A 23,247-nucleotide genomic window follows, 5' to 3' on the forward strand; every position below is an offset into this window, starting at 1 on the left:
GGAAAGTGAACAACTCAAAAGCTGATACTACCAGAATGCAGCTTTACTTCCGCACATGCTAAGTACCTTTCAAGAGTTCGCAGGTGAGCCTTTCCTTCCTTGGGCACCGCCATGTGAGGAGGTGGAATCTGTCTACCCACGCACCCTCGTCTACACCCATTACTTCAGTTCGAAATCGTCACGTGCCACTAAGCAGTCCAAATTTATCCACCAGAAGCTTCGGCCGCCTCCAACTTGCAAAACGCCTTCACCCAATGCCCCTTCTTTTGTGCTCTCCCACCTTCATCGTACACAATCCGGCAGCCAGCCACCGCCAACCTACTGAAGCATCACCAACCACCCCGTGGCACCCTCCAGAAGAGTCCTTTCACAACCCATCCACTCAATTGTAGCCTCCAGACACCCTCACGCACGAGAAGCCCATACAGCCCTGGCTAGTAAAAGCGACAACGAAATAAAATTCAAACCAGCAAGGGGTGCTACTGACGCAGATTTGTCGCATCACCTTGTATGATCGCCGATGCATTTTTTTACAAAGACATTCGTTTTCTCGCAGTTTCCTTCCGTGTTCTGGGCGCCGTACTGTTGGGCTTCACAGCGCGGGAGCTGTCCGCTAACGTGCACAGTCAGATGCTTAACGGCGTTCTGCGGAGTCCAGTGTCCTTCTTCGATGCGACACCTCGCGGACGAATCCTGAACCGCTTCACGACCGACATGGACTTAATGGATGCACGGATCTTCTTGGCCGGCAAGCAAACCGTGCAGAACACGCTGCTCACGCTGGCTAAGGTGGCCGTCATAGCTACGCAGTCTCCAGTAGTGGTCGCGGCGACTGCTGTCGTCATCATTCTTGGGGGATTCGGACTGGTAAGCGGTGGATTTGCCCACCGGCTTTGCAGTCCACTGAAACAGGGTTCTGAACATGAAGCTTCGCTCTCGTGGCGTCGAATTCACACGACGTGAAGGAAGGTTTTTTGGTGCTGACGTAATGCATAACATGTGGTATCTATGCATATGACTAGTGTCGTATACTCCTATTTGGGTAGTTCACAGCAGCACTGCAATTTGTCTTTTCGAAATCAGGAGCTCAAATTGGCAGAACGTTTAGGAACTCTGGGCTTTGGTAGCAAGCTGTGGCGCGGATAAGCATTTGCGTTTTTGCATATATATATTGTGGGCGGTTATTCTGCAGCCACTCAGGTGGTTGCAGAAAGAAGACGCCGTGCTGCTTCTGCGTTACGTATAGACACAAAACTCCGGATAGCACTGAGAAAGTCAGATCAGACTTAGTGCCGGTCAACCATGCTATCTAAGCATGTGCTCTAACGCACTCTGCTCTTGTGTGCTCTAACGCACACAAGCGCAGCCATGCGGCTACAAAGGGAAGCTATGGAGCTTCCAGAGGCACTTCGTAGTTAAACAAACATTCGTCCTGGTCCGGGGTTCGAAACAATCACCGCTTCACCTTTGTAGCCGTACGGCTGCACTTAGGTGGGTCCCAATGAGTAATTATTACAAATCTACTACGCCTTGGGGGATTCCCCTAAACTTTTGACCAAAAAATAGCTGCCTCTGAGCTTTTGGCATAGAGACAACGCTTTGAATAGGTAGTTACGGTGTACCTAATTATGCATCGCCTATACACCGAGGGCTTGCTTTCACCTTTACCACTTTCTAGAGCTCTTGAACGTGCCCAGTCAAGCTCCCGCATAGCAGAACCTATGCTGCGATCATAAGCTAACTGTCCCTGATTTGTGATTAAGTCTTACATAAACGCAACTAGAACTGAACCTTGTGTACAACAAGGCCCGTCGTGCTTGGTCAGAAGGTACGCTTGATGTTGAGCGACTGAGGACGTGAATTTTACGTCAACGCAGCTGCACGCACTGGAAGAGGGTGTGGACAAACGTTTGTATTTCGGGATTTTAAAGGATATTCGTATTTGATATTAATATTGATATTGATATGATATTTTATATGAATTTGCAGCTCCTCACTGCGGCTTTCCTCATATTCCAACTGTGATTTTGAGACAAAGGAACTTCATGTTATTGCCGACGTACATCTTACTTGGTGTCCTCTAGCGGCCTCGCCTTAAAATCTATGTTCTCGCCTTTCTTATTGCAGAACTTAACCGTGAAGGTGTCGTACAGGGCTACATTCGGTGACAGCCTCGCCATGTCCCGGGTCATGCAGCTTGTCACCGAGACCGTGCAGGCACTGAGCAGCCTACGGGCCTATGGAATGCTGGCGCAGTTCCGGCAGCATTACTGCCGCCTGACGGATGAGACCATAAGCGCCTACAGCTTGTTCATCATTTGCTACCGGTTCACTCGAGCGATCGCATCGAGTGCTGCATTCGTTGTGGTCTTAAGCACACTGGTTGCAAACACCACGTTCGCCGGAGACGGAGGACCGAATCCCAGCAGCCTGGGTCTGGCTTTAAGCGCCGCCTGCTCGGTATGTGTTATTACGGGCATTTTCGACCTTCCCAGCAGTTGCCATTAATTGCTTCAATGAAACTCCTCGCCGTCGTTCACTATAGGACAGGCCACACAACTGCAACCACGATGAAATAGATCGAGAGTATAAGAATATTTGCTCCGCTCAACTACTTTTCTAATCCCAGCCATACGAATAAGTGATGCACCAATGTTCTCTTACTCTTGCTCAAGACGAACTGCTGCGTTAGTTGGTTGTACAAGCTTCAAATTCTCTCTAGGCACACAAAGTATAATGGCAGAAACACCCGAGAAGCCCTGCGTGTGGTGTGTTTCTGTTCCAGTCCGTGTCTTTTGCGTGGGCTGAGAAGAATTGAAGCTCTTACTCATGTTGCAAAAGTTATTGGAGCCTCCATCTCTACACCGGTGTTTACATTCATGCTTGAATTTTGTTTATTTCCCTCTGCGCTTGCACTTTTTCAATGCTATTCCAGTAGTAGTAGTAGTAAAGACTTTTAATCGACCGTAATTTACAGGCCGAGCATTTCGACCGCCTGGGCGACCAGAAGCCGCTGTTCTTCTTCCCCTTCAGCGCCAAGCCAGTCGAGCCAGGTGGTGATGGATAGAGAGGGTGGGGGGAAGGAACCCGACTGCTGAGCAGCCGGGCAATTGAAGAGGCAATGGGCCAGGTCCGCATAGATACAGAGGCAGTTGGGACAGGAAGGGTCCGATCGATAGCGATAGAGGAAGAGGCGGGACGGGGTGATAACTGCATTCATCTGAATGTGCCGAAGAAGGCGAGACTCCGGCACCGTGAGTGATTCCACAATCGAGCCAGGGCTGAAAACAAATTATGTTCCTGGTTTCTGCTCAAATTTAATTTCAGCCGAGAAACAGTGAGGAAATTTTGAGGAAACATTGTCACGCGGCTGACACAATAGGCAAGCAGTAGACCAAAAAAGTCATAATGGTGGAAAACTCAACTGTTAAGTGTCTAGCTTGTCCCACAAACAGAAAGCAAGTCGTCGACAGCGTTTGAAAAAGGTGCATTCTGCAGTCGTTCTATTTAGAATGGCCATCGCTTTCTGTTGCGCTCTACTTAAAGGGAACTGCGAACCTTCAATACGAAGCGACTAAACCGTTTAAAACTATCTCCAGCATCGCAGAAATTACGGCCTTAAACCACGACCGTTGAAAAGCATTCTCCGATTATAATATGCAGCTATTCGTTTCAGTTTCCTTCGTTTCAGCACTGTGTTGCCGGGTTGCTCGCGGGTTGCCGTTGATGCAGGCCGTGGCTGACGACATCAAATAAAGAATATCGTAAGGAAGTCAAACAAAACAAATGCTGTACACCACGCCCCTTGGTTGCGACCGGCGTAGAAAACAAGTGATAAGGCCGCTGGTCCGAAGAAAGCATCGCGAGAACATATAAACGCATGTTTCATTTACTGGCGTTTTTAGTTTCCGGAATGTCCTGGTTATCCGACTGGGCGGGAAGAATGCGCATTCTGATTATCGGGCTCGATGGCGTCGACGATGTATGCTGTGAACCCCACAGGAAAGCTCTAAATAAAAATGTAGGAGGGGACACTCTTGCATGTAAAGTACTCGGCATGTCAGGCACTAGGCAGTGTGATAGTTGCATGCATATAATTTGATATGCCTTTGTAGTTCATAAGTCCGGTCGTTAGACTTTATCAGTGTCACTGTACCCTCCAGGAATAAGGCCCTCTCTCTGTGTCATCTCATTATCTAATTTTCATTTGGATGACTCCCGGTGTTAATAAAATAATCGCACATTTGCTCTGGAGAAGACAAAAATGCCGCCCCTCAACAAACTTTTCAGCACATCCACATTACCTTCCTATATTGGAGACCGCCGAACAGAACCAAATGCTGTCTCGAACCAGAGCAGTGGGTAGGGCTTGTTGGCCTTGTTGCATGGTTACAGCCTGTTCCCTCTAGTCTGCTTTGTAATTCATAAAGACTATGAAATTAAATTTTCAGCGTTCTTTGAATTTTCTTACGTGGAAATATTGGCATTTAAATGGTTTAATGATGATCCTTATTGTCTGTTCACTACTCTATTTGATTCCGATACTGATCAGATATGCTCGCGATGTATTTCAACGAATATATTGTAGCAGTTAAAAGTAAAGTGAGTGGGGCCAAATTTAAGGTGCCTTTCACGTCATCAGCAAAAAGGTTAGAAGCATGTCACCACACCCATCTGTTAATGATACATATGTTGTTCCCTTCATGTACGTGATTACATTTTTTTTTGCAAATTTGTGGGTGCAAATTTGATAGCACCCTGTGAGGTTTAAATCGCATAGGTAACAGGTACTTTAAAAAGATTGTTCTCTGTTCATGCTTTTGCGAGGTACCTTTGATAAAGGCAATTTATTAACTATGAGCACTCTTTGAACATGGAGAATAAACTTCCGTATTTTTCTTGCAGTTTTCAAAAATAATAATAAAATACAGGCTGCAAGAAGGAACATAAATAGATCACTGATATGTCATTTCTTTGGTCTTTAATTACAGTTTTGTTTATTATTTTGCCCTTCCTTTGCGGAACACTTCTTTCTCTGTGCTTGACCTGCCCGGTCTCCACGTTCGGAGTGAAAACATTACTTCACATAAACAATTGTCATTAGTAACGCAGAAGACCCCTCGAGAAAGGCAGCACTGGTGGGGGTAGCTCTTGACAAAATTTTACCAGTAAGAATTGAGTCCTCCATCTGTGGTCAAGCTGAACGTGGCTAACTGCTACTTTCAGAAATTATACTCAGGTGAGGTGTGCCGTGAATAGCAGACCGTAAATGAAGGTCTGCAAGGAACAAAGAACGGCGCAAGACAGTTCATCGAGCAATTTCAAGATGACGTTTCTTTGCCCGGAACATTGAGCCGCATGCAGTAGCAGCCTACGCTTTCTTGAAAGCCCTTTTCTGATGGAAACAAGCTCATTAACTGATGTTTTGACAGCTTTATGCGGGTGAACAAACCTAAAATAATGAGGCTTCAACCCAAAGCAGAGAATACTGTACCGAGGATGCATCCTGTTTTAAGACATTTCCTGCGTCCCACATTCTCTCTTGAGAAGCATGATCTTTACCAGTGGGGATATGCCGCTTTAATAGAAACCAGCTCAGAAATCTGTATTTTCGGCGGAGAAAACGCTGCACTATTCTAGGTCGTATCTCCTTGAAGAGCTTCCACATCTCACGCACACATATATTTTGTCCTTGTGCAATGAGTTCGCTTGTACTATTCTACACCTGCGCAGGTACCCCTGGGTCTAATGACACTTGGCGTCATGCTCTTCGGTGTGCTACAGATGATCGTATCCTTCGAACGTTGCCTGGAATACACGGAACTCAGTCCTGAGGTAATAACGTACTTGAACGAGCCCAAAATAGAGCTATCGGAAATGTGCGCATTTAAAGCAACGAAGATTGTAATGCGAAAGTGTGAGGTAAAATTGCCATAATGCTTTTTCCCCAACGCCATCTATATGGGTCTGTAAATTCTGGGCTTTCATCGCAGGAAGTACAAAAGCACAAACCTAAGAGAGAGATGAAACTAGAGAGTTCTGGATTAGCGCCTCTCCCAGTTTTGTGGAAGATGCAGTACAAGATGAAGTGAGAGGCAACGGCGATAACACTCTGTATAACACTCTGTAAGGTTTTGAAACACAGCATTCAAAGCGAAAAGGAGGAAAATTACAAAGAATACATATATATATATAACTGAGAGGATGAGGGCAGTGATTCAGAACCTCATTCGATAATAGATATCCAGCTTTTAGAGAAGCAGAGGATCATATCGTAGTGGCGAATATTAAAATACTTAGCAAAATAATAATGCAGTCAGCAATTAATATGGGAGATAAAGTAGGCAGAAAATGGAGAGTTTTAACCACTCCTAGAATGCAAATAAACATTAGAAACGAAACTCCTCAGCAAGCAAGGGTCAAATCTAATAAATCACGCATTATTAGTTGAACTAAAAATCTTTGCTCTAAGTGGAATGCTTATAGCTGAAACTCGTTTAGTATGGAGAGCCTTGATTAAGCAGTGAAGCACGCAGTAAGCCAAAAGCAGCAAAAAGGAGTTAGGCGTCAACAGAAATCAGGTGTACGTACAATCGACCTCAAAAGTTTCTTGCATATGCGTGTCTTCAGAAAAAAAAAATATTGAAGCGCTGCCTTACTATCCAGTCACCTGGTATTCTTGCCCATCGACAGGGCAGGCATGCCCCCTCATACCTTCTAACATATCAAGCGACTGTCATACGTGAATGCACGAAAACAAAACTTTCGAAAATCCATGTCTTCTGTATGTTTTTCATTCCGATAGTTCATAATGAGAGAAAAAACTGCAGTGCCATTAGAGAATTCAATGGAAAGATAATGTGTGAGTGTCATTAGAGCAAATCACAGAAAAAAGGGACTAAAGTTGAGTTAAAGCTGCTCTTATGAAGAACGGTGATGATATTGTTTCAGGAAAGCTCGATACCTTGTGTCTACACAAATTCACAACTTCAAGTGGATTCAAGTTAAAAAAAAACAATCCAAGTGAAAAAAGTAGATAAGCAAAATTGAGATGTGAAAAACTTATAAATTATTGCCCGATTTTCCTATCGACTGTGCGATGCAAACTATATACTCTCGTCACTGATACCGAACTCACCAAGCACCTGTCGACAGAATTTATGTTGCGATCACTCATTTTTCAGAAAGATGTTGCAGACACTTGGACAGAAGAAAAAAAAGCAGCCGTCGAGAAGTGCTTAGCGAACTGGCCCAACGAAGGCAAGGTGGAGTTCCAGAACTACTCGGCATCGTACAGACCTGGCGTCTTGCCTAACGTGCTCAACGACATCGCCTTCACAGTGAAGCCGCAGGAGAAAGTGAGCACATTTTACGCCCATTTATTTAGCATGCTAATCATCTGTATAGAGGCTGGAAAAAGCAAGAGTACTGCGGAGAAAGACGAATACGAAAGTAAGCCGCGCTAGAAGAATAAGGCGGCCCTGACTTTTTCTATCCCGCATAGTTTCCAGGAGCCTTAATTATTTTATTTATGTATCACTGGACTCTTTCACAATGGGTAGCCATTGCAGAGACTACCCGGTTCTCTCAAATAGTCTATGCAAAAGATCTCAAATCCTGTCTTCTAAGCAAGCATTGAACGATATGCACAAAACTGGTAGCAGTCCCATCATCTACTCTACTCGCATGCTATGACAAAACAACACCCTATGGCAATTGTGACACATGGGCGGAAATGCGGGGAGAGACTTTAGTCTTTAGTCTCAGTAGAGTACGGCTGATAATAAAGGAGGGACACAGGTAACAATTACACCATTGTTAAGAGTTAGGAGTATTTAAACTACTGCGATCTAGTGTGGGTCACAGCTACGGTTAGCTGTCTTCAGCGTATCTACATTTTTCAGAAAAAGTTTCTTCGTCATGTTTACAATGTTCACTGGGACTCGCCAAGCAAAGATCTCTTTCTACAAAGCGGTGTGCTAAAAATACACAAGTTGTATAAATATCGCTTGAGTGTCCGGTTTAAGCTCGAAACACGTAGACATGTAAATCACATACGTAAACTTGCCGAACTATCTACCTGAGACGCAAGCTACACAACAATGTATGCGGAGACATGGATAGTCCCGACCCCACGGATAAACTCAGGTAGAGAACGCCTGCAGTTCTCTTCCTTCCCTGCTAAACGCGTATGTATATAATAATTTTGACCTTTTCAGTTCGTCAAACAGGTCTTTGCGTGCTTTGTATGCTAGCATGTAGGATTTTTTTTGTGCCTCTTTTTTTCTTTGCTGCCATTACCTGTGTTTACCCAATGTGAATATTGTGTCAATATTGTATAGTGTTGTTTCGTTTTCTCATGTACTTGCTCATTATTGTGTACCTGTTATCACGCTTTGCAACGGCCTTTTGTCTTAAAAGCCTTGCTGTTAAGCTGCTGCCAAGCGAAAGGGGGCTGCGGCTTAGTCAAGCTGTCTCTAACAGCTTTTTCTGCGCCTCCGCCGTCTGTATCTTTGCAAGGTAGAAATAAAGAATTTGAATTCGAATTTTAGAATTCAGTAGGTTAAGTCGTTATGTCGCTGGACTCAGTGGTTAATACGCAGGTTCAATCCCGGCCGTGGCGGTTGCAATTCGACAGAGGCGAAATGCTAGAGGCCCATGTACTGTGCGAAGTCAGTGCACGTTCAAGAACCCCAGGTGGATGAAATTATTCGGATTCCTCCAATATGGCGTCCCTCATAGTCTGAGTCCCTTTGGGCCGCTAACCCCTGAAAACCAAACCATACATTTCGGTTTTGTGGATGTGGTGGATTTTCTTCGTCAACAAATAAAGCATTTATTGCTAAAATAGTTGTAGTTGATGTTCGAATACTTTTGCTACCGGGAGTTTGTATAAAAATTTGCATTTGTGGTGAAATTAGAAAATTTTCATAGAACACATGCGGACCTACGCACGCTGAACGCAATCAATGTACGGTACATACACTGTATTTCACAGCCGGCAGTACTGGTTCAGCGTATCCAGACAACACGCAAGGACAATTTCGCGCATTGTGGTGCCATATGATTTTCAGAAAGGAGACCACTTTTGTCATGAAATCGACGCTTGTCGTTAGGCCTTGGAGTTGGAGAGTTGCAAAATGGTGTAGCCATTTTATCGCTGATATATTTTTTGTATGCAAAATCGGAAGAATTTAATGCCCAAGCTCCATTTATGGCACGTAAAAACATTGAAAAAGCTAGGTATTTACTCCGAAGCCAAGCATCCTGACTCAAAGCGCATCGCAGTGTTCGAAACGTTACTTCTGCGTACGCAGGACCCACGCACGCTCAACTCAGAAAGTAGGGTATGTAACGCGAGCGCAGGTTAAGGCCCGGTTTGAATTGGCATTTGGCGCATCAGTACTACGGAGTAAACTGCTTGCACCAAGGAACCATTGAGCAATAAATTAAATTTATTGATTGTTATGCAAGTTCCAAACTTTACATGTTACATTGAAACGCCATTTTGGTTTTCTACGTAAATAACGTTAAATATTTTGTGGAAGAAATTAGTGTTCGAACTTAACAATATGATAATGTGGCATTCAGAAGGTTACTAACTTCACATCATGTAACCAATGCATTACGAATTCTAATTTTGTAACGCTGGAATGATAACGATAAAACCTCATAACGAATATTTTCAAGCAATATGCGAGAGAAGTTTTCCCTAAGTTTCCCTACTGTTCGGGAAGGAAGTATGTTTTTCAACTACCAGAACCTCTGCAATTAAATATCATTGATTGTACTGACCATATGTTACCCGCATATCCCTACAGTTTTAAATAAATACTTTGGCACATCGTCCATTCTCCACTATTACTAACGGCACTCTTAAAAGCAGGCTATATAAGCTTGAAGATATGCTATGCGTTCGAAGGTAAGCTTTAGAATCGCATATGTTTGTTTTACTGCTTTGTCGTGCGTGTAGCCCTGTAGCGGCCCCTAACTACTCGTGAAATGTTGGTTAACGCTGTGGCTGATCAGAGTTCACAGTGTAATCTTGCAGAACTGCTTTACCAGTTCAGCAAATTTTGCGTACATTTTGCTTAAATGGTCAATTATTCCAATGTTATCTGGAACGTTTCAGAAACGTTATCAATAAAAAATGTCAGAATAATGTATGAACTCTCGGCCACAATAAAAAGAAGTGATGTTCTAATGTTTTCGGCGTCACTGGGCATTCCTTTATTTACGTCTTCGTACTCTATACTAACACGCTCTGCTCGCGCCGAGAAAACGCGAGTATCTAGGAATGGTGGTGTATATCAGCAAAAATATTCACGTTGACTTGAGCTGAGTTTGGTCGTGAAAACGATCTGTGGCAGCTATACCCACCTTTGTTTTAGTCTTCCTTACTCTGGAAAGCATCTTTTCAGCTGAAATTTAGATATTTGACCATCAGAAAGCGGCACTGGACACAGGATAACCTCAGTTTGCTTCCAAGTTCTCTTTAAACACTTAATACTCTCGCACTGTCTCAGAACCATGAAACATATCAAGTGACAGCCGATTGAGTACTCTTGGTGTACAGTGCCAGTTGCACATTTCCTGAAGAGTGCACAACAGTTGGAAGTAATGACATTTAGGAAGATGTTGATTATCTTTGCTTTGGTGTGTGTAATGATTCCAATTGCAGGTTATGATTACCCATTAATCTGTACAGTTTAGACTCAATAAGGAATTAAGGCGTGCAGAGATTTAGACAGGCAATGTTCTTCATCCGTAAGAGGGATATTGAACGAGTACACCAGCGCGGATAGGACAACCTGTCATCATGCACTTGAAGCTTATAAATGATTAATTAAAAAATTGCCAACGAGTGCCCGCCAAGGGTTCGCGCCATAAAACCTTTTCAATGGATGTGTAGGGTTCACCGTATGAAAAACGTGTTCGTCTTGCGGACACACTGCGGCAGGGCACATTGAGCTCATGAAAAGGTTGGTATAATTTTTGTACTTCTGCAGAAATAGTGTTCTAAGTCACGAAAATTTAAGCTTTGCATGCCCTGATAGCCAGAGCCTCGGGCAACTTTCGTGCGCAGATTGGCGTCGTCGGTCGCACGGGCGCAGGCAAGTCGTCAATGGTGCTGGCCCTTCTGCGCATGCTCGACGCATCGCAGGGGCGAATCGTCATCGACGGCGTTGACATTTCTGAGGTACCGCTGCCGAAGCTGCGCAGGAGCATCACCGTCATCCCCCAGGTGAGAGCAAGTGTCGAGGGCGCTGACAGCCGTGATGTGCACATTTTCACCTTCGTGCTCTCAATGATTCTTTTCAGCAGAAGATGCCCTGAAAATCAGAACGGATGATGGCAAAAGCCATCGCGAAAGAAAGAGTGATAATTATAAAATAGAATGTGAAACACCTTACAGCATGGTTAGCATTCTGTAAAGCGAGGTTCAGCGAGCCTGTAAGGTATTTACATCATCATCATCATCATCAGTCTGACTACGCCCACTGCAGGGCAAAGGCCACTCCCATGTCTCTTCAGTTAACCCTGTCATTCGCCAGTTGCGGCCACCGTATTCCCGCAAACTTCTTAATCTGATCTGCCCGTCTCATCTTTTGCCGCCGCCATGTTTCGCTTGCCTTCTCTTGAAATCTGCTCCGTTACCCTCACGTACCAGCGGTTATCTGACTTGTATGCTACGATTTATTGACGCAGGGCATATGAGAGTGACTTCACATATGTACCGTTTTACACCTTTCTTTTTAGTTTCGCACATGCACATGTTCTTCTACTAGCGCTCTTTTCGATTCCGCCACTGTGGACGCGTAGTGCCACCACCGCTGAGCTTATCTTAGTAATCGCCACACATGAAGCATGCCGCCGCAGCTGGACTCTGCCCCAATTGCGGCGCTGGGGGCATCAGGCACGGCAGTCATGACGCTTCCAAATCCAGAAGGGGAAGTGCATCACGGTACTCTTGAAAATTATCCAGTGACTACCGCCAGCGGTTGGACTGCGCCGTGCCGCGGAGGCTATAAGAAGTGCTGCGCAGTGCCGCATACACAATGAAGTAATGCGAAGGCGGATGGTAATGCATAACGGACGACTAGTGAAGGAAGCGTCCGTGCGCTGGGTTCCGTTGGAAAGAAGATAATCTGAGAAACAGTTATATTAGCGGGGCGCTGGTGGACAGGGCGCCTATAGCTCCGTCAGTATTGTTTTGTTGAACTGAAATGAACGTCGCACGATTTCGTTTTGGAACAGACACGACTTCTTCTGTGCTGTATTGCTGAGATACTCGCGTATGGACATAAGTCGTTCCCGCAGTGCTGCCCCATTAGAAGCGGAAGATAGCAGGCTTGCAACCACTGCAATATTTTGGGCACCATTTAGACCAACTCATTCTGGCTCGCAATAAACAGCTTTTTTTGGCTATTATTGTGCTTCCATCACTCAGCTGGTGGTACAAATGACTCCCAAATACTCGTTGCTGGAAAGCGTTTCGGTGAGGTTTTAATGCGGCATATTTTCAGGATCCAAGCCTCGTCAGGGGAACGTTGCGAGTAAACTTGGACCCTGGCAACTCATGCTCAGACGAAAAAATCTGGTGGGCCCTTGAGAAAGCACACCTTGCCAACATTGTCAGGGAGGATCCCAAGAAGCTGCTCCTGGAAACAAGCGATGGCGGCTGCAATCTAAGGCAAGTATTTCGCCCTTCTTGCTCAGGCGGTAGCGCAGTGCGACCGGTTTTATAGCGGAGAGCAGCGCGCACGTTTAGGAGTTCGAAGTGTCCAGCATATTGTGGGCACAGCTCTGAGAAGAAGAAAATAAAATGGGAGAACAAAGGAATATGTAAACAGAAGCTCTACCCAAACACTGTGTACCTCTCTAAATGTGCTATCAAGTGGTGTCTACTTCTTCAACTACATAAACAACGTTAGTATGTCCAGCTTTTGGTCATAGTACTGTATAAGCATGCAAGCTGTTAGGATTGTGAGCTTAAGATTACTTAAGAACGCCTTAATGTACCTCAACCTGTACATTTCGGCCTGCATGCGCCTTTCTCAATGCATGTGTATTCAAAACAAATACAGTACAAAGTGTACACGCTATTTTTTCGTTTACTGAAAATATTCGTCATTATTCGATTATTAGTTATGATAAAGCTAAAATAACTCTGCATGATACCTACACCATAAACAAGATACGTAATGCGCTCCTCAGATACCATATCCCGGAGGTAACAGGGAAGTTTATAGGCCCATTATGTCGCTTGTTTGTTGTCACTCATATTGCGTTTTAAGGAAAAACTAGGCTACAAATACTTTCTGCGAATAGTCTTCTGGCTCATTTCGCGGTCAGACAGACAGTCCATGTGGAAAACAAATGTCCTTATATGAGATCCCCCGGAGCACGAATCCATGCGAGAAAAAAAAATATGCGATGAAAAAAGATACATGTGAATATTTTTATATTGTTTTTATTTTAGTCAAAGTATTACATGTATTAGTGTTATTTTATAGTTAAAGTGTTACCTGCATTCTGCAGTAGTATTACTGAATGCTATATTTCCGCAGTATAGTTATACGCAAAAGAGTCCCTTTACGTGTACCCATTTAGTACAGGGGCGTTTTCGTACCCATTCTCCGACTTGGGTACCAGCCTCCGAGGCCGGATTTCTAACCCGTGCCTTTTACCGAATACAGCAGCGGAATTCGTTAGCCACTGCACTACCACGAAGGGTCATGAGAATATAAAACAGAAAAAGAAAGAATTCATTAACATGTTTTAAAGCTAGTTCCTTTTCAACCGTGGTATTCGGATTTGGCATTACGGGCCATGGTCAACCTGCACCAAATATGACCTCAGTAGCTCCATGGATACTAATATTCACTTCAGTTACGGCAGGGGTGTTGGTGTAGTCAACTTGTTTGTCTCGGCTTTGGACAGTGCATAGATATAGTGCTTCGCGAATGGGTGGAGTTGATATTCTCAACCCTTCGCGACCAGCTATGAAGAGCCATTTTAAACGATTAGTGGGAAATTAACGTAAGAAATTGCTTTTAAGACATACAGCAATTATCAAAACTTCATAAGCCAGGCAGGATTGACTTTTGGGCAATGCCGTGTGATTCATTTTGTATCTGCGTCGTTCAAAATCAGTTGGAGGTAAAAGGAGCTCTGGTTCTCACCACTTTTACAGTTGAGACTTCCAGGGATGCTAGAAGAACAACCCTACACAGCTTAGCAGCAAACCCTTTTGGGCTGCAAATTTGTGACAAAGGCTATACGTTTCTTTGTTTCACGTCAGCGCCACTTTGAATTCTGACCCTATGTGTATTATTTCGCTTGTTTTGCATGCATCAGCGTTTTCAAAGTCCTACAATAGGCTCAGCCGTTTACGCAATGATTTGTTATAGAAATGGGCCGCAAAAATTAGAATTTGTAACTTCGAAGCAGCGCGCAGTCATGACATGGAGATATCATGGCCTGGCATACACCTGCTTAATTATTCATTATAGTCTGTGGAATTTTTTCGATGTATGCGTCATTGGAAAAATATGCCAATGAAAATTCGGTGCCGATTTGATAACATTTCGTTAGTTGAAGCACATTAGAACAAGGCAGAATACATATTTATTCTATTGATTCCAGTTATCTAGAATGCTGTGCACAAGAAGGGCCTCAGAGATGCGCTCTCGTGAGAAAGATGAGAGTTCATCAATAGCTGTTATATATACCACAAGGTATTAGCGCAAGAGCGCTCTATTTCCCGTTCGATGCGAAGGCCAGTGTCTGTGGAACGATAATTCGCCACTGGTCGAAACGGACTGCGAGGTTAGAACCCTCCTCAGATACTATATCGCAGGTAAAAATGAAGAACGCGACAACAGGAATGAGCGCATGTTCAGAAAGAACGCCCCGGTTGTGCCCTAAACGCGCAAAGTCGCCCACAACTTGAAAAGAGGGGCAAGCAGCCATGGCGTCCGAGTGATTTTTCTCAGTACGACGAACGCTCGCCGGTTTATGCCCGAGGATCTGCAGCGAAGGATCCCGACGAAGCGGGTGCAGAATAAAACATGCCCCAAATTTCATGGCATGTGCCACGGGCGTGGTATATGAAATCCCGCTCAAGCGTGGTCGCGTGCATGCTGGCCAGACAGGCCACTGCGTGACAGAACGCGCAGGCGAATATGCGCGGTCAGTTCGGAACAGCGAAGGAGCAGATTTGCCGGCCCATCGCATTACATGCGAAGATCTCATTACATGCAAGCTACGGCTCAAGAAGATTAAGATTCTAGGCAGTAGTGAAGAAAAAGCAGGCCATGAGCTTCTAGAACTGTACTACACAAATTTCAAGGGCGAGGAATGTATTAGTGACACAAGTTATCCTGTGTAATGCTGAAAACGAAAAAACTTTCTGCGCGCATTAAGATGATTTGTGCCCAGGCTTGAGTAGCCCTCTATCTCTCTCTCGCATCCACCACTTTCTTGTTTTAGGCACATGTGCACACTGCGCGTACAAGGAGCATTGATCCGTATTAAAGCAGTTCATAGTTGTTGCTGTAGCCTTTGAAAGAATAACACATACCCACACTGGGGGATCGGCCAAGAATCGGGAGGTAAAGGTTGGCATTCACCTGTACACAGTAAAGGCAAAAGAAAAGCTCACAGGAGAGCAAGAGCAACACCGGGGGGAGTCTACCACAAGGAGGGCAGGGAGTTTGCGCTCTTTCAGGCTTCATCGTCTTTCGTGTGTTCGTCCTTTAAGTATGCGCAACTCGTTCTTAAAAATAGCCGCAGTTCTCTCAGCGAATCATTTTTGGCGTTGACGGCAGAGATCACAAGGTGGACCAAAAGTTCAAAGGTACATACAAGGAAATAAATTATTGCGAGATAACATAACATTGTCAATTAGTGGGCAGTGGAGATCGAAATTGGGACTCCTGTGAAGAAAAGCGAGCGCGCTTCCTCGACGGCAGACACGTGTTCAACAGCGACTAAGGGAGGCAAATGTGCTTGTAGAGCACCGGATTTCATCAGTTATGATGGATGTACGGAGGTATCCTCGTGTCTGGCACCACGGAGCTGCGTGCCTGCCAGAGAGTGCGGTCCGAAGGTGAAAGCGTGCTGGGATCTCTCTTCCTAGATGCCCTATTGCTTCAGATCGGACGCATGCCTCGCTTGCAACCTTTTCATATGTTTTTCCTTCGACATCGCGGCCGTCACGCGAACGCATGCTTTCCTTTTGTTCATGAAGCGTGGGTCAGCGGCAGCTGGTGTGCCTTGCCCGGGCCCTGCTTCGCGACACGCGGATCCTGCTACTGGACGAGGCCACTTCGCAGATGGACGGGGACACAGATCGCCTCATCCAGGCAGCACTCAGGGATGCCTTCGCTCAGTGCACGCTGTTCACCATCGCCCACCGCATCAACACAGTCCTCGACTACGACAGGTGAGATATGGGCCTCCGATTTAAGGACCGGAGGCATGAGTCTTTGTCACCTGGTTTTGCCAGTTGCTGAGAAAGAGTTTCAGATCCAGTGCAGTCAAACTATGTCTTTTTTATATTGACGTCGGCAGCAATGCAAGCCTATAATTCTTGGGCATCAGTTTTAATTGTGAGGCAACTGTGAACTTTTGTAAACTACTTTTATGGAATTAACAATGGTAACTGTCGAATCTTTTCATCGGTTCTTTCTTTTAAAGTTTACCCTTCACTCGCATCCAGTAGCTAAGGAGAAGTTAAGAAACTCAATGGGGAACTTGACTCTAGAAAAAAATTTATCTAAAAACTCCAAACCTCCCGAAAAGTGGCCAGCGAATGTATTGTCATAGTGGAATCTTAGAAAATGTGAAAAAATTGCGCTCATGAATGCGTTGAAATATTCTGTTGTCTTCAATTTCTGAGTAAGGTTTAACAATGCGCAGTATAAGTATTTAATAATCATTCATAATCGCACTCCACTAGACAGCTCATCGCTCCCTGCTGTTCCTGCCAAAACAACGAGAAAAGGAAAAAGCGTCCATTACTTCTGGGAAAATTAGTTAATAGTACTAAACAAGATATCTCAGTTGATGCTTAAACAGGCTTAGTTGCATCATTTTTGGGGCTGCAAGAATCGCACTTCGAACTCAATTCGCATCATCGCCAACAAAGGCAACATGAAAACTCATTCAGCGTGGCCAGTGATTTACAACATGTAGCTTTTAAAAATTTACTTTTGTATTTACTCAGGTTATTTTTTAATACTTATCATTTATGTGAATTTTGTAAAATGTATGGGAAACACATATAGCACTTTTCTCGAGGGAGTTTCAAGCACAAGGCTTGCTAAGGGAATAGCACAAGGCAATAATCATAAGAAAAAAATCGAAAGAGCGGATATTTCGCTGCTATCGCTAAAGACGCCATGGTTATCTTAGGAAGAGCAAATTGCTTATACGTCTTGTGCTATGATGCCATTTTTGATGCTAACACTGATTTGGTACTGGTATTAGCGGCAGCCGCGTATTATTTTTTTCCAACAAAAATCACAAACTTTGATGCATGCACAAATGCCCGAACGTAACAAATGATGACCTCTGGCTTCTCTACGCAGGATACTTGTGCTCGAAGACGGCCGGGTTCGAGAGCTTGATTCACCAGCCCGATTACTATCGGACCCCCGATCGAGTTTCCATGCCATGGCTCTTGACGCTGGAATTCCGAATGTGCCCGATGGGCAGCCAAAGACCAAAACTTATCTATGATCATGCCATATATACTTTTTGCTGTCAGTGGCGTTGCGCAGGCATATTCATACATTTGAGACTTTTTTTGACATACAACAAAATACTTCATTGATCACTCGCGTCTACAGAGTGTAGTGCTTCTTTACACAAACTGATGAATGATATTTATCCACTACGGAGCCAGAAGGAAATAAATAACCAAAAGTTTCGCTGCTCCTGCGGGCGCCTTCATAACCGTCCTCCTAGATCAGGACAAACGTGCATGCTACCGTATCTCATAGCTGGCGTCAGTGTTCACTTAGTCTCGGCTTGTACAAATGAAACCTCTATACCTTACGGCCCGGAAAAGCCAGCACACAACTTGTGAGGGGACTTATCACGGGATCTTCGCCGACCGTCTTCTCAGCGCGTTAAGAACAACAGAGTAACACACACATAAGCGGCATTATTAATAGGAAAACGTTATTGCTCATCGGCAACCAATCCGGGCATTCTCGTCGTTGACCGCAAAAGTTGTCACGAATGATGTCAGATGACGTCAACGTGATATGTAAGAAAAATAAAACTTTTTCCGAACGCGCGGGGAATTTAATCCAGTACTTCCAGATTGCTAGGTGAGAACACAACCCCGTAGAACACAAGAGTGCGTTGCATTTTGGCGAATAATGGTGCTACTAGTAGATATATTGCATACGGTCTATGCTAATGAGTAGGTGCGTCATTGGAAAGAAGGATTAAGCGGTATTGTGTTGGAATAAGCGTAATACGCGATCAAAACACCGGACGCATCGGTGCACATTCACAGCATGCCCTAAGGCGCCTGCAGCACATATGATTTTTCACCTTTTCGCCGTAAAATGGGAAATCAAAACTCGCATAACCGGCGTATCCTTACCATTCGCGCACTCGGCATGTGTAGCCCGTGCTGGGATCCAAGAACACAATGGGCAATTTGTTTACAAGCTTGTAACTTTCCCCATAAGTGGCGCGTCTACTGTGCCCCATGTACGAATAAAAATAAGCACGTGGCACATATAGGAATAAAAAGGAAAGAAGCACAAGACAGTTCTTTTCAGAAGACTTGTACGGGTAGCATCACTGCGTCATGGGCTCCTAGGCAGCAGGTATATGGAGAGGAGGGAAAAATTCGTGGCTTTATTGTGTATAAAAGGTAGCTGGTGATGGCGCTAAAGAAAATGCTTTTTAGGGCATTTACTAAGAGCGTTTGCAACGCTAGCTGACAGCTCGCTCCGGTGTCTAGAAATATCCTGTGCTTCTCTGCATGATGTTACAATGGCTGACATGAACAAGGTTTGCCTCTCCGGTGTTTTCTCCTGCGCTCACGTGGGACGCGGGACATTTTAACACAGGAATTTTAATTATTGATTGAGGCAATGTTTTGCCAAATTACAAATTAGAAAAAAACTCTACAAGATTAGCAGATTCGAAAGTGAATTGCCTCAGCGACTACTTTAAGGCTCTTAAAGAACTGCATGCCCAAAACTAGTGCCTTCAATCATATTACCTTCCTTCACCTTCCTGGTAAATGCGCTTTTTAATGCTATAAACAGCTGAACAGAGCATTTATTAGTGGGTCACGGCGACCAACGCCCGCAGCTGTCAGGTCGTAGCAAGACGGCAGAGCCAGCCGAAAGCAGCAGCTCCAGCACGAGCCTCACGCCGGAACCACCAGCGGTGACGACGAAGTGCGGCACCGCGAAGACGTCCTCTTCTTCTTCTTCTTACACAGCATATTAAACTTTCAAGCCAGGTAGCACACTAAGGGGCCTCCGTACTGAGCACGCCCCTTAACCAGCCCCACAAAGGCCTACTGTGGGCCCTAAAGGGGTTTTGCATGGGTTTGGGCAAGCAGAAGTTTTATTTTCCCTCTTTGCTGCACTGACAGTCTGCGCTGCGAACGTTTGGTCTTGTGGATAATAGGGAAACACGACACAGTCAGACCTATGTGAAACCTACAGGGGCATAGAGCAGTAATGTGCCATTCAGCCCGAGGACATCATCATCATCTTCATCACAGAGCAGTAGCTGGATAGTTTCCCAGCCCCGTCACAACTCATGTGGGACCACATGGGTCCCAAATTGGTCCCACATGGGCTGTGGCGGCGCTGGGAAACTGGTGTGCCCAATTGCTGCTGTTTGTCCCTATAGGTTCCACATAGGCCGCAATTGTGTCGCCTTTCACAGTCCTCCATAAAATCAAGCTCGAAGCGCAGATTGTCGATGCTCCGAAGTGGGAGAAAAAACCTCTGCTCTGTCCTGGTTTCCTGCCTACTTACTGGTTAGTGCAATGCAACGCTGATTGTCATACGCACCACCGAAAGACACTATTCAAGAAGAACAGAAGTCCCAGCTGCGCTCTGAGTACGCGGGTTTCGGGCGCTGTTTATTCCAGATGACTGAAGTGTAGTAACCGGCTACCACGAACTCAAGAACAAGTCAAGACGGTCAGGTTCCTATCAATGACCGTGGCCACAGTTTCGTGCAGTTCCGCATCTTCAAGTTAAGCAAGACTTCATGCCGTTCCCAGCCGCATACGGCACCTGCAATGCAAAGTTTGGTTTGGTTTACTGGGGTTTAACGTCCCAAAGCAACTCAGGCTATGAGGGAGGCCGTAGTGAAGGGCTCCGGAAATTTCGACCACCTGAGGTTTTTTAACGTGCACTGACATTGCACAGTACACGGGCCTCTAGAACATCGCCTTCAACGAAATTCGGCAACCGCGGCCGGGTGTTAAGCCAGCTGTAGCAAGCTGAATAGCAAAGTTGTACAAAATATAAAGCTTGTTGCTATGCAGGCTACACTAAATAGAAGCCTCATTGCCGGAGCTCAATGGTTGGGCCAGTAACACTTGTGCATCTTGCAGAATGAAAAACTGGCGATATCAGAAAAATGCAGATAGAGACTGACTAGACATCGTACATCCGCTACTTTCAGAATGTAAAAAGACACCATTGGAAATATGCAAAAGCAAATGACTAGAAAATATCACACAAATCTTTATTTTGAAGTAGGTAAAAAGCACAATAATAAAAAAAACTACAATATATATTACATAAAGCAAGGCATCGCAATAAAAAAAGTCTACATATCACATGTAGCCTTCTGCACCTTGCAGAAGGCTTAAAAACACATAGCCGCACAAATAAAACACTCAGTTTGATTGACGCTGCACGTGGTTGTACAGCAGCAACATAAAACATATCGCCACCACAAGGTGCTCCTGGAGGCGCACCAACTCCGCCCTGGTGTCTCTCTCCGCCCCGGCCAGGTCTGTCACGGCGGCGGAAGCCTCGCTGAGGTGCTGCGCATACAAGGTTCAGTTGCAAATTTGTGCTCCTAACAGATGCTGAAGGCTCATTTCTCTTTCATGTTATAAATGACCAACTGAAATATACTGAGCCACGTCCCACAAGAGGCGGCCATACAAAGGTTAAGCACAGGTTTGGAACCATGAATATAGCAACATTATATTGCATGCAGCCGCTTCTGATGTAAAAAGTGTGGTGCATGCTGTCAGCACGTACCTGCAGGAAGCGTGCCTGAAATTCGGCATCCTGCCTGTTCCGTGCCTCAGCGAGGCGGCCGTTGTATTGAAGTAAATAGAGTTAAAATACGGCGATGTTTCTATCCGCAGTTTCGCCACAAATCGCGTTGTTCTGCAAAAGGTTTCATAATTCAGGTTTGATTAAGAAATATTTTGTAGAAAAAAGGCAATTGCGAATGTGCGCTCCCTTTCATGCACATGGTTTTGAATACAATGTAGAAAGAGCAGGTTTTACTAAAAAATATCCCATAAAATCAGACATATTATATATATATATATATATATATATATATATATATATATATATATATATATATGTATATATATATATATATATATATATATATTTCGCACTTACCACTTCCCAGCATGCATTCTTATCTACTGCCCAGCACTTTAAACATCAGTCGTTTCTTCACTGAAACAACATTATTTCACCATCAATGCTATCACATTAAACACAGGAGAGCTCTGCAGCAGGACGCCGTTAACGTCGCCAGCACTTCATATTGTAACACCAGTAATCACGCTTTGCTTTCTGCTTCTGAAATGTTCTGTTGGAACTGGGCCTGAAATTAAGCACTGTCATAAGTAAACACCCTTAAAAGGAGTTTACAATCACGACTTCGATGAAAACACCCCTTTGGATGTACGCACTTCGCATTGCGCCCACGATTCATCACCTTCACCCTGACTATGCCAAATTAACCATATGCACTCCGCGGATAAGTTCAGATTTGACAATTTCTGATTGCGAAAATTGTAGGATGTGCTGGAAATGTTTTAGAAGCGTAAAAGACAGATAGACGCATTGTGACTTTATTCAGTGCTCTGGGGGTGCGAAGTTAGTATCCAGAAGTGCTTATCTATTTACCTAACTCCTGTAAATTTATCTTCACTGAATATAGGGCGGTGAAGTGTGAAACTGACTAGAGAAGACAATGGGCAAGCATTTTGTTGAGCACTGAGCAGTGTCGTCATCGAACACATCGCTGTGATCGATGCTCTTTCATTCACGGCGCTTTTAAGAACCTTTAGAACAGAACCCATACAAAGCTGGATGGATGGCATTCAGGCCCCCTCAGCTACAGTTAGAGAAGACTTCTGAAGACAATCTAATACCACGAGCCTGTGTGCTCGATGAGTGTCGTTGACTTTTGCCTGTAAACATTTTCACAGTATAGCATACACGGTATAATTCCACCTTGAATTGCGCTAATATGCTGGAAACGGTGTACAGTGAGTATACTTGTTGTGCATTTACTAGATATCTAAGCATGAATATATCAAGCTGCATTGCTTTCGCAGGCAGCACGCTGTTTCCAGCTTTCAAATTTAATAGCTGAACGCCTCTCAAGACTACACAGAGCAAGTGCAGATATTCTGCTTACCTTTGGAAAATCGATGGTGATACTTGATTTAGAATTTCGTCGCCAAAATATAAGATGTCCGTCCTGATTAGTATCTTGTCCTTCTTGATGTCTTTTACACTTGTGGGGAAAGCCTGCGAGGAATTGAATTCCTGATGAGTGAATACTGTGGACATGCTTATGTTGTGTTAAAAGGATACCGAAGTGTGTCCAAGATACAAGTGTGATTTCACATCATGCCATCTATGACCACGCGATTCATAACGCTACGCACATATCATCAAGAGCTTTAGTTAAAAGTGAAAACACATTCTAGAGCTGCCAACTTTACTGCTGTCCACATTAGTAGTAAGGCTTTCATTTCAGTGCGCCGAATCAAATGAGGTTAGCTAGGCCCATGCAATCCCAACTGCATCATCGCATGAGGCACAGCGTCGAGAGACTAGAAGCAGTGAGGTCAGTGGAATGATGGTGTGCGAACGTATAAACTGGACACCATTGAGTGCCGACGTTTGACACTAGGAGCGGGGGATGCTGGCGCCGTTTTTGTGTCAACGGAACACTAAAGTACAGGTGTCTACG

At 44.6% G+C, this 23,247-nt stretch overlaps 2 protein-coding genes across 24 annotated transcripts in view; one reads left to right on the top strand and one right to left on the bottom strand.

The window, feature by feature from the left end:
• Positions 1–17,748, top strand: part of LOC149337027 (multidrug resistance-associated protein 1-like) — a 108,632-nt gene extending 90,884 nt beyond the window's left edge. The window contains exons 20-27 of the mRNA XM_089553236.1: positions 557–867; positions 2,128–2,460; positions 5,734–5,835; positions 7,185–7,358; positions 11,087–11,245; positions 12,528–12,694; positions 16,256–16,450; positions 17,598–17,748. Of these exons, the coding sequence (XP_089409362.1) occupies positions 557–867; positions 2,128–2,460; positions 5,734–5,835; positions 7,185–7,358; positions 11,087–11,245; positions 12,528–12,694; positions 16,256–16,450; positions 17,598–17,748 (1,592 nt within the window). The remainder of the gene's footprint in view (positions 1–556; positions 868–2,127; positions 2,461–5,733; positions 5,836–7,184; positions 7,359–11,086; positions 11,246–12,527; positions 12,695–16,255; positions 16,451–17,597) is intronic.
• Positions 17,749–20,734: 2,986 nt separating this feature from the next.
• The window catches only part of LOC149337028 (uncharacterized), a 107,377-nt gene continuing 104,864 nt past the window's right edge, over positions 20,735–23,247 (bottom strand). For 14 of the 23 annotated variants that reach the window (XM_089553247.1, XM_089553254.1, XM_089553249.1 and 11 more), the window contains one exon: positions 22,687–22,799. Coding sequence is in view for 9 of the 23 variants with exons in the window: in XM_089553253.1 (XP_089409379.1) it covers positions 22,781–22,799 (19 nt within the window). In the remaining 14 variants the exon portion in view is untranslated. Of the gene's footprint in view, positions 21,053–21,275; positions 21,408–22,686; positions 22,800–23,247 lie in introns of those variants that run through there. The other 9 variants (XM_089553265.1, XM_089553263.1, XM_089553257.1 and 6 more) reach the window with 2 other exon arrangements.

The sequence above is a fragment of the Amblyomma mixtum genome, chromosome 7, assembly GCF_055824585.1.
Source record: "Amblyomma mixtum isolate Tamu chromosome 7, ASM5582458v1, whole genome shotgun sequence".
In the NCBI taxonomy this organism is placed as follows: domain Eukaryota; kingdom Metazoa; phylum Arthropoda; class Arachnida; order Ixodida; family Ixodidae; genus Amblyomma; species Amblyomma mixtum.